This window comes from Larimichthys crocea, unplaced genomic scaffold (genome assembly GCF_000972845.2).
Source record: "Larimichthys crocea isolate SSNF unplaced genomic scaffold, L_crocea_2.0 scaffold67376, whole genome shotgun sequence".
Lineage (NCBI taxonomy): Eukaryota > Metazoa > Chordata > Actinopteri > Sciaenidae > Larimichthys > Larimichthys crocea.
In genome coordinates, this window is record NW_020858874.1 from 27,371 (window position 1) to 39,158 (window position 11,788).

Below are 11,788 nucleotides of genomic sequence, written 5' to 3' on the forward strand. Positions count from 1 at the left end.
TGGAACATTCATACGACATTTTCTATACGGGAGTTCAGTACGTGCAGCCGACGGTGACGTAAAGTTTATTTTTGAACAGTTTGTACTTGTTTGGCTCGGGCACGCGAGATTGTCGAGAGAAGCAATAAATGAAAAAACCAACAGGCCTCTCGACGTGAACGATGTAAAGACAATCTGCTGCAGCGTTACACCTTCTCTGCTCGCCTGATGCCGACTTTGTTCCTCAACTTTTTCCTTTTCCTTCATCTGCGCTCAACAAAAAGGTGATTTCAACCGTCTGAAAGCGTGAAGATCTGTCTTGTTGCAAAGCATCTGCACCCCTTTGACAAACGGCATTGACATGCAGGAAAAGCAGCTTTGAAATCAATGAATGAATGAAAGTCTGACGGTGACAGCAAAGACAGAACGGTCTGATCCGGTGCTGTACGGGTCAGAAGATGTCTAGACGACTGAAAAGTCTTTTTAGACGTCGAGGTTACAAATTGTTTCAGTTTAATGTGAAGCTGAAACTTTTTTCAATAAATTTAGTCCAATTGAAGCTCGACGTGAAGGTCAGATCACGTCTGTTCTTTACCGTCTGAGCCGGCGTGTATCTGCGACCAGAAGACGTCAAACTTCTGTTAAATCCACCGACTGTCCTGGGCGATGACTTCATGTCAGTCCTGGTTTTTAAACCCAGCAGTGCAGTGACAGGTGAACCAAACACTTCTTGATCATCTTCAGTCGAACTAATTTAAGGTTCTCGTGACCTTCAGCCTGAACGTCTCTGAACATTTAGTTGATGTAAACAAACACTGAGAAGTTGGACGTGAATCTTTGAGACGATTTGTTTCCTCGTCTGCTTCGAGTCACGTTAATGCCGACCGTGAAAAGGAGCCGCCGCCCTGAGCTTTGCCCACGATTACGACTTTGGTTTTTCAAACCCGAGCGGCGACCTCAAAATGTTTCCTCTCGCGTACACGAACTCGTCCAGCCTTCTGCTCCGATCTGTTTCTCTCCACACATTACAATCATTCCTCGGGAAGCACTGCCTTTGTCCACTGTCATTTTTCTAACGCTGATCTCTCTAACGGATGAATAAAATGCATTCCATGTTTCACTCAGCTCTCCGCTCTTTCTTTCACTTCACTTTGGGGTCATGAAAAATAAAGAGTGACGTCTATGACTCAACACAGTTTGTATTTTTTAACTACGGAGTTTTCCAAAAAGCAACAATCATCAGTCAAAGAAAAGAACAGCGTTCGTCTGTTTACATGAACTGTACAAGACAACATGACGACTTCAGAGATCTAACAACTCACAGAAAAGAAGCTCCTAAAGCTACACGTGTGATTCAAGTCAAAAGAAAATCATTTGTCGTGGGGATGGATCTGTTTTAAGAGGGAGTAAACAGACATTTTTCAAGGTCAAGCTTCAGTCTGAGTCTCATTTTGTGGCAGGAGTTGAACTAAATGTAACTTTAACCACCTAAAACAAAATCCAGGTACAACCACACAGAGCAGCTAACAGGCTGAAGACCGCTAAGCCGCATTTCCACCCAAAGTACCAGAACCTTTAGTCCCAGGAAGTTTTCAAGGAACTAAAAGATTCCTTCAGCAAAGATTTGGCAAATTAGTCTGATGACCATCAGCACAACCCCACCCTCAAACTCCCTCTACTTTAGCAAAGTTGTACCACCTGAGCTGGAACTTTTGGGGGTAAAATAATGTCCCGAGAACTTAATCTGGAGCCTTGAGTTCCTTGAAAGGTTCCTGGGGAAAGTCAATGGTGGAAATGCAGCTTATTTACAATTCAGTGTATTCTGTAGGACGGTAATGTCGAGAGGTCCCAAAATAAACCTGAAGAGTTGCGGCTTTCTCCTCGTTGGACCTCTAAAAATCCTTCAATCAATCCGAGAGGGGGAAACAAACAGAACCTTCAGACTCTGAGGGGCGTCGGGGAGATAACACCTGATTTAAAAAAAGGGGTCACAAGCTTACAAAGGTTAGGAAGCTCTTCTAGATCATCATGAAATGTTTGTCTTCATCACTACGTGTCCACCAATGATCCATGTTCAGGATAAAGATCGTTATGAAGTGACGTGGGTGGGTGGACGTTCAGATTTCTGATGCAAACTTCCTTTTTCCTGGTTTCCTGTCCAGATTCTGTATTTTTAACAAAGACCAACCTATAAACTACAGAACCACCAACAGTCAGCACAAAGTACAAAAACAGTCCCAGTCGATCCACATCCGCCCGCTCCATGCTGCAGAGTTCATCGGCAGCTGATCGAGAAATGTCGGTTTCCCCTGAGGGGAGATCGTCTTTGATACGAAGCTCGGAGCTCTGGAGAGTTTGGAAGTGAACAGTTTGTCCTCGAGTCCATGACAGTCCCGAGTTCTGCTGCTCAGTCCAGTTTCATCGAGTCTGCAGGAGAAGATGTTAAAGGAGAACGCCACCAATTAACAGGTCAGCTAACGAGGCGTGGAGAAATGTGACACTGAAGTTACTCGAGCAGGTAACGTGAATATTTTAGGGATATTTAGCACGTTTGAATGTTGAAGTATCTTTAAAGATCTCAATAAATATTCATCATTCATTTATTAACTGGAAACTTTGGGTTGTGCTGCATCGGCTGACCTGCAGTTCACTGACTAAATGGTTTTCTGTCACAGCAGCTTCTAATGCTGCAATTAATTTAAAATGAATTAATCAGAGGCTCCAGTTTTTATGATTAGCGCCAAATTACATGTTAGGCTGTAATAACGTCTGACTGACCCGTTCAGCTGTAACAGGAACTTTTTATCGGTGTGTTTTCAATAAGAGGACGCAGTATTTGAGTTTTTAAAGGTGAACCTGAACACGAGCCTCGCTCTCATCTCAGCATCACAGAGGACAGATCACGGCGTTTGACCCGTCAGCAGCAGGTTCTGCTCTAAAGTCCTCCTGCGTCCTCTCAGAGGGTTCATTACTGTCCGTTCAGCTCGGTGTTAAACTGCAGCTCTGAACAAACTCAGACGGGCAGGGAGGATTACAGTCCGGCAATTTGTCTGAATGAAATGATCACAGGAGGACGAGATTAAAGCGTCATCAGGTGACACCACAGAGATCCTTGTTCAGCTCTGCTGAGCGTGCAGCTCTAACACGGGATTGCACATGTGGGACTGAACCAGAACCACGAGCCCCTCTTACCTTTTGTAGTATTCTCAGGTGGCGTCCAATCCCGGTGTGTTCTTTTAACCGGCCAGGCGTCTGTATCTGTAAAACATGAAAAATGAAGCAGGTGTGAAAATCAAACTGCAGCGACAGCAACTCTGCACGAGACTCCACCATGAAACCAGAGGGAGGCCTCGCGTTTGTGTGGAGGAGAAGAAGAAGAAAGAAGAAGAGATGGCAGAAGACGTGCAAACACTGCAGATATCAAAGATCCCTGCAGGGAAATCACCTGGACTGAACCAGGAGAGGAAAGTTTGTCCTTCAGATTCATCCTGAAACCATGAAACCAAGAGTTTGCTGAGTTTCCTGCTTCATATTTGTAACAAACGAGTAAATTACCTGTGTGGAGATCTGTCCGTCTGCAGCACAAGGACGGACGTGTTTTGGCTCAGATGTGACGCGGTTCGTTTGTTAAGTTAATCGTGGACGTTCTAGTCAATGTTTCGAATCCCACCAGAAACCCCAGGGTCTGTTTCAGGTGTGATCAGGTGTTCACAGCTCAGATTTATTCAGCTGAACGTCCTGAAGCAGCTCGGACTCGAGGCCAGTCAGCACATTATTGATACAAAAGTGATCGAAGGTGGAGAGCACATCTCCAGGGTCGCTCTAATCTTTACTACCCGGTGGCCTCCATCCTTCACACCTCAGGTCACCTCTGCACTGTGTCAATACAGAAACATTCCTTCATGCCACACTGCTTAAAAAATAAAAGGTCCTGACTTTAAGACTTCTGGTCTGAGAGGAATCCAAACAGAAGCCGAGCGAGCAAGAAGCCGCCGGACAAGAGTAAATGTGGGACTGACTTTTAGTGGTTGGTGAGAGCTTGGTGAAATAAAAGGCTGAAAGACAGACGCCGAGCTGGGCTGACTGCTGCTGGACTAGGCAGTGATATCAGCTGCTGCTGGGGACCTGGTATTGTAATTAGAACAAATACTCGAGTACAGCTGAACATAGTTACCACAGTGGGATTACACTCTGGAGGATACTGGTTTCTAAAGTTGTAAAAATAACTTAAATCTTGAATCAGCTGTGTTTTAAGGTGGATTACCGCCTTAAAACACCTAAAAGCATCCAGTGGTCACTCTGAATCACATGTTTGTTGCACAAACACAAACCCGGGCGACGATCCAACCACAACAAATCCTGACGGACAAACTGCAGGACCTGCAGTACCAGGGGCGCCTGGAGTCCGGATTAAAAAGCCTCATCGCACCGTTTTGTTCTCCGTGTTTGTCGAGCAGCCAAGTGAGATTAAAATGCAGCTCTGCAGTGTTAACCTTCTGGGTTCTGTTCAGTGTTTACTGCCGTTTTCTGCGTCTCTGTCCCGTTCCTGGCCGGTCTGGACGGAGGATTAGACCAAACATGGTTCAGTGTTAATGGCAGTTGGCAAATCCAAGCTGACTGCAATCCCAGAGACCCGGTTCAACCCCCAGACGAGACAGAAAAGCTGCTGGTGACATTAAATTTCAGGGAGGAGGCCGACTTTGTGTCTCTGCTGCTGGTTAGTGTAGAACTGATGGAACGAATCCAAACACACGACGACATTCATCGACTGAATGTCTGAGGTGATTTCAAATCATCATGCAAAGAGTTCAGACCGGCTCTGCTCACTTTAAACTGGGTTAAATATTCTAAGACTTTAATCTGAGACCGTGTCAGATTAAAAACCTTTCGTCATTGTTCCCAAACTGGTTTTAATGCTGCAGTGAGTTCTGAGGTCAGAGCCGAACATCAAAACATTGAAGATTCACAATGATTTCCATTTTCTTCTTCTTCTTCTCACCGCGAAGCCGAACTGTCACATCAACAGCACGAGGTCTTAATGAGCTCGTGACCTTCAGATGGAGAACGAGGATGCAGATATCTTTAGTCCCCAGAGGATGAATCCAAATGATTCAGATCTCCTCCTGACCTTTCCTCTCGGGTCACTATCAGACTACAAACCATTCAGTGGAAACCAAACGTCCTGGTGGTTTAAGAGAACGTCTAAGAACATTTCACAAAGTCATGTCTCGACTACAGACACGACCGGACCATCATCAGTGACACTGAGGAAAACATTTTCTAATAAACAACATCACGACTACACAGAAACTCTGAAAATGAAATGTGGAGAGCAACAAGATAATAAGAGTGTGTGTGTGTGTGTGTGTGTGTGTGTGTGTGTGTGTGTTGAGGTCTAACAGGGTTGAAATTAGTTTTTTCTGGCAACGACTGAGCCGGAGGTTTAAAAATGAACTGAGCATTGATTTACAGCGGTGAGGACGCAGCACAAACTTCATGTCACACAGTTACTGAACATAATGAGTTCAAACAGCAGCTACGAGCTGAATAAAAAGAATACAGACGAGTTCAGGTCAGGGCTGAAAGATTCATCTGCTAATTATTCAGTCCAGACACCAAACACACGTCCATGTTGGATGGTGGAACCAACTGTAGAAGAACACCGAATCCTGCTGCCACAAACGTGGATTAATCCACCGATGAAAATAGTCCCCAACAAAGGCACCACTTCCTGTTTGTGTCATTAAAACTGCAGCTGTTGGAAAATGAAACTTCACGTGTGACGTGTCTCTAAAGACTCAGAGCTGCAGCTCATCAACAACAACAACTTTAAATTCACTTCAAGTTTCATAATCTAATCTGTGAGCGACACTCAGTTAATGAGGCACGGTGCTAACTGAGCTTTTGATGAACAGACGTGGACGTTATTCTGAAGTTTTAACTTTGCCTGGAAATCAGATGAATAAACGTTTGTTTTTTTGTAGTTTCCATAAAATTCTGTTTTGTCGAACTTGATCAGTTTCAAATCTGAATAAATTATAATAACATAAAAACTAGAATTCCTGCCTCAGGTCACATTTCACTGTTTGATCTTATTCTGTTCATCTGTCTGTTTCACATTTGTAGTGAATAAATCAAAATAAATCATTTCATTGACGCAGCATCTCTGTTCCTGGAACAAAAGCACGTCCTTGAGTTCGATCAGTTCGTCCAAACGGACGTTGGCGACAGATTTAAAGAAATTTATTTAGACAGAGCGAGTCATCCAATAATCACATGATCCACGGTTCGATTCCCGGCTCCTCCAGTCTGCACATCAAACATCCTGAAGCCCAGGCAGCTCCTGAAGGCTTCATGTGATCAGTGCTTCAGTTTCTTAATGTTGTATTAATGTGACATCACCTTTCTACTGATGCAGCTTTAATGAATGAGGCAAACCTGGTCCTGCTTACTGAGGTCGATACTCCAATCAGCCTGTCTGTGTCTGTGCAGGCTGCAGGTTTTTCAGCATCCTAACGAGTCCTGTATCTTTACCTGCACACGGCTCCATGTCCACGGACTATGTGACACTCCCCTCCTTGGCAGTAGTCCGGCTGGAGGACGCACAGACTCTGACAGACGCCGTCCACCGACAGGAAGCCTCGCTCGCACTGACACCGAGCCTCCTTCGTGCGGCCGCTCACCACGCAGCGAGAAAACTCGTCACAGGCCAGAAACTTGCAGGCGTCGGCCTGATCGGCTGGAGGAGGAGGAGAGGAACAAAACATGGAGGACATTAGTATTCATGAAGTGTCTGTCTGCAGCTCCCTCCTCTCTGCAGGAGGTGCTGAGGAGCGTTTGATTTTAATGAGATCTCGGCTTCTGGTCTGCACTGAAATCCAAGAGGCTTCCGAGACTAAACGTCAGAAACACTCCCGGGAAATTAGCATGAAGTCTACGGCGTGTGGTTAGTATGAATCTGTGTGACTGTAAATCAAACATGCATCCTCTGTGTGTTTCTGTTGAGATGACGTGGAAGCAGCAGGGAGACAGTAACCGATGGATCAGACTGATTTCATCTTAGCACTGATCAGAATCTGTTCGTGGAAATCAAGAAAGCTGAAACAGCAGAGACGTGTGTGAGTAACACACTGCATCATTTTGTGAACGATGAATTTTTAATCAGAGCGTTCAGGTGAACTGATGATTCTGCTGAAACACAATCAGCCGCCTCCGATTGAAAAACATGTTGCAGCTTCTTCTTCTACAGCCCCACTGTGCATTGTTGGTTTGACATATAAACCTAATCACTGAGTCTGAACCTGTGTGATCTCTGCATCTCATCTGTGAGAATATTACAACAGAGAGACTTTTCTAACACGCTGCTTCGTGTTTAATCACACGCTGAACATAAAAATGTCGCCGTGCTGGGCGTTGTTTTCCATAGTGTGAAGAATAACACTAGGACTGTGTGTAGAAACGATTATGAGATGTCCACTGAAAATGCTGCAGTTTTAACTCTGCAGCAGAGACTCTAAAACCTTTTTCTGTTGGAAGCCGCTGGATGTTTGAGAATGATGTTGCCAGAAACCTCCATATCACTGCTGAAGCTGTCAGACTTATAGTTTTGGCGGGAGACGCACTGATGCTCCAGGATCACCCACCGACAGCCCCATCTACTCCCATGTAAACTGGAGAGGAGAAATTTCCCAAAGGAGCACGGGGCATCTGTTCTTTCTCTCTCTCCCCAGGTCACATTTTTTAACTTCACACACTGAAATTCAGCATTCACATGGTCGACAAGATGAGGATGCTCACGGTCATTTGGGCTTTTTGATACCACCTACCGTTTGGCATTAGTGTCCACTAGTTGGAGGGGCTTCATTTAGAGATTTTCTGTGTCTCTCAGCAGTCACTCACACACAGACAGAGCACAGCTGCAGTTAATTGCTCTGACCTGCAGCTGACCCTGGTTGCTTCATTGAAGTCTCTGTGCTGCTGCAGAGTCAGTAATAATGATCTATGGGTTATGAAGATACGTTCTAGCTTTCCACACAAGTTCTGAGGGTGACTCAGTTTGACTTTGGTAAGTGGCTGCACTTATTGGAGTTTTTATCCAAAGTGCTTTATAATTAGCTTCTCATTCATAAACACAGCGAGCTGCCATGCAAAGAGCTGTTTGGGGTTAAATGTCTTCCCCAAAGAAACTTCAACATGTGGACAAGAGGAGCAGTGGATTGAACCAGCTCTTGAGCCACGACGTCTCTTTTGTTTTGCTCGCTTTGGCATAAAACTGTAGAGACTGGTGAAGATTATGGAAGCTCGACAGAACACTGACTTCTGATCGACCACGCCTGCTTCAGGTCACCATGTAGAATAATGAATAATAGCAGCATTAATAAAAGCAGTGAATTATTTAATTTCCTGACGTTGGATCTTGAAATTGTCTTCAGTCTTTCAAATTTACTTTTCTGCAAAACTCTAGAGGGACACATCAGAGTCAATATTTGTCCCTGTGGAAATCACAGGACACACTGAGGAAACATTTCCACATCTGGACTGCACCTGGTTCAACATCCAGAGAGTGGGTGTCGATCTGGATGTGCAGGTTCTTGAGTGTGGTGGAGCAGAGCTGCTCCAGGGCGCAGTGGACGGCCTCGGTGATGTTGTACGGCACCGACTTGGCGAACTTCATCTTACTGTTGACGACCACGCTGCCCTTCCTGAAGTTTAGGATCTCCAGCTTCTTGAAGCCCGTCAGGTTGGCCTGCAGGAACGGCAGCAGCTGCAGAGACCAGAGTAAAAATCACTTTGTGTCTGTCCACCACTCTGATCCTTCATGTCTCTGATGGAGGAGGAGAGAAGCTGTTAAACATCCGACAGTTAATTTGATATTAACGACCAAGTGTTTGTTTCATTGATCAGAGTCGCCTCATCTGTTACACTGAGAAGCTGCAGAACTCAAATTACAAGATTTCACCATCCTGAATGAAAAATACAACACACGATTAAAGTGTCTTATTGATTCTGTCTAACCCAACTAGAGTCATAGAATAACTCACACAAACTTCTTTAAGAGGTAAAGCAGCTTTGGATTCATTGGTTTGGAATAATAATTAATACTTGATAAGCCAGATGTCAAAACGCCACAATCAATCAGAAGAGCAGTAATAATGTGTCCATTTGTTTTCATGGAGAACAGATAGGACAGTAGCTGTATCTGTTTTCCTTTGACTCGTACACAAAAGATTTTTAAAGTCTGACATCTGATCGTCTTCATCTAGGTAAAGCAACGTTAAAGTTAAAGGTTCTTATGGTCAGACATGAATTATAAAAAGGTTTTAAATCACCTCAATGATTGAGTGAATCCTTAATTAGTCCGATGTCAAAGATCTACGATTTATCTGCAGGTTTAACTGGATAACTGTAGAGGTGAAGTCAGAGTAATGAATGGCTGCCAGTGTGATGGTGTGTCACAGAATAATTAAGTCAGAGGATGGAGTCAGAATAATTAGATTCTGCAGAACAGAAGAACTATGACTTACAGAGTTTTGGGCTTTCTGCCAGGGGGCGAGTTAATCGAGCGTCTGTCTGTGAGCGGATCTGACAGTTCTGGTTTAAAACTGAAACTGATTCCTGAGCTGGGTTTGATCTCTGAGTCGGTCACTATCGGAGCCGATCTATGATGAACCGGTCGACCTCTAATCGATACAAATATCTCTGCCGTTAGTCAGAGCCGGTGGACGTTGGTGGAAAGCGTCTCATCATGTCATCTGGGTTCAAATAAGCAGATGTGACAGTCACAGGTACAACCTGCATCAGGCAGCTCCATGTTAGTTTAAACCTCAATGAATTCAGTTTGTCCAGGCTCGGTGACTTTTCTACATTTCACAAACGTTTATGGTCGTTTTGCATAAAGGTAGCAAAAGAAAATGTGTGTGTGTGTGTGTGTGTGTGTGTGTGTGTGTGTGTGTGTGTGTGTGTGTGTGTGTGTGTGTGTGTGTGTGTGTGATAAATACTGGGTGTTACTCCTGCTGATGTGATTATGTTGTTTACTGTGAGCTGCAGTTTAGCAGCTCGCTCAGATGAATTACGGTTTGTTTTCGTCTTCCCTCGTCAAGGTCGCACTTTTGGAGAGTCACTCGTCACGTCGACACATTAGCATCCTCTAAAACACACACACACACACACACACACACACTCTGTGCTACATTTCTGCATAGCACACGATTAAACACAAACACTCGACAATTTGGTTTCTCTAATTCCCATGTGGCCGCACATAATTACCTCTATTGATGCAGTTAACACAACTGTTCAGTGAAATGAACAGAAACAGCTATTCAGAATGTTTCAGTCCACAGGCCTCAGCCAGTATCTTCTATTCATGTGATAATCACTGCGTGTTTCAGTGTCTGCATTACATTTGTGCAGCTGTCAGCGTGAAACAGCAGCAGACCTGAGGAAGCATCAGCCGTCAGCTGAGAGACCGAGCAGAGATTTTCAAATATGTCGTGCTACAAACTTGAAGACGTGGAGACTACGAACCAGGATAATTAGCCTGTAACTGCATCATTAGTCCAGTCTGAAACGGGACAACAGGCTGACATGAGTTTACTCATTTACTTACATTTATTTGTACCTCGACCTTTTGTCTCATAACTGATCTGCTGAAACTAAACCAACCTGCAGACATGTTCATGCTTCAAATATGATATATGGTTTTAAACATGTAAAGCAAACAGCTCTTCATCTTGATTTAAACTGCTGCAGGTGATCGTTGCATCTTTGCTTACAGTCTGAATTTTACATATGCAGATAAAACTGATGATTTTTATTTGCTTCGATTTTTTCCAGTGTTATCATGTTTTAAAACGTGAGCTGAGGCTCAGAGGAACTCGACCCTTTTTCCTGAAGATATGCTGACCATGAACAATCTTCCTCTGTATAATATCCACACATGGGAGTTTCCTGGTGGTACCTCAGCCGTCTAATGGTGACCACTGGGAACAAACCAGTACGAAAGTTTTCCTGATGGATTATAGCAGAAAATATAAAATATATCCTCAGCACAGAAAATGATCCAAGTAAACATGGTTCTTTAAAATTCTTTAAATGTTGTTCACTGGTTTGTTTTCCATTTAAAGAAGAATGATTGAAACCAGCTGAGTGCAGGCAGCTCAATTATACTGCTGCAGGGCTGTGTGTGTGTGTGTCTGTGTGTGTGTGTGTGTGTGTGTGTGTGTGTGTGTGTGTGTGTGTGTGTGTGTGTGTGTGTGTGTGTGTGTGTGTGTGTGTGTGTGTGTGTGTGTGTGTGTGTTGGAGACCTCAGGTGAGACTTATTGTCTCGTCAGTGTGAGTTGACTTAAGGAGGTGTCTCTCTCTCTAGTTCTGGTTCTGAGGTTCCTGGTCGTTCTGTTTTCGGTCTTTTCTTTTCATTTAGGTTTCGTGGGTTGTATGCAGGTTTAGTTTGGGGCTGGCTCAGTGTTCTCTGTCTCTCTTTTGTTTTGTTGTTTTCTTGGGAATTATTTCGTTTGTTTTGAATTAATAAAAATAGTTTTAGTGGAAACTTTTGTCTTCATTTTTTCTTTCAATGTTTCGGGCCTTGCGAGTCCTTGAGGTCCGTAACACAAGTGTAATTCACAATAATTTAAAAAAAAAAAATGACTGAAACAGAAACGAGTCGAGCTTCTTTCTTGAGATGTTGTTCGATCTAAAATGTATCCAAAGGATGTTTTATATTTTAATACAGCTGTAGTCTGTTTTCACACTGTAACTTTGGGCTCTGGGTTGGAGGTTTACAAAAGAGCTGGGCTGACTGCTGCTGGAC

General features: G+C 44.0%; 1 protein-coding gene across 1 annotated transcript; it reads right to left on the reverse strand.

Annotated features, from left to right (window-relative positions):
- Nucleotides 1-64: 64 nt before the first annotated feature.
- On the reverse strand, nt 65-9,014 carry LOC109142196 (interphotoreceptor matrix proteoglycan 1-like). The gene is made up of 4 exons (XM_027276888.1): nt 8,524-9,014; nt 6,514-6,718; nt 3,172-3,237; nt 65-2,406 (listed from the first exon to the last, which is right to left on the reverse strand). Exons 1-3 carry the CDS (start codon nt 8,651-8,653, stop codon nt 3,216-3,218), a joined length of 357 nt encoding a protein of 118 aa, XP_027132689.1. The 5' UTR covers nt 8,654-9,014; the 3' UTR covers nt 65-2,406; nt 3,172-3,215.
- Between the last annotated feature and the right edge of the window lie 2,774 nt (nt 9,015-11,788).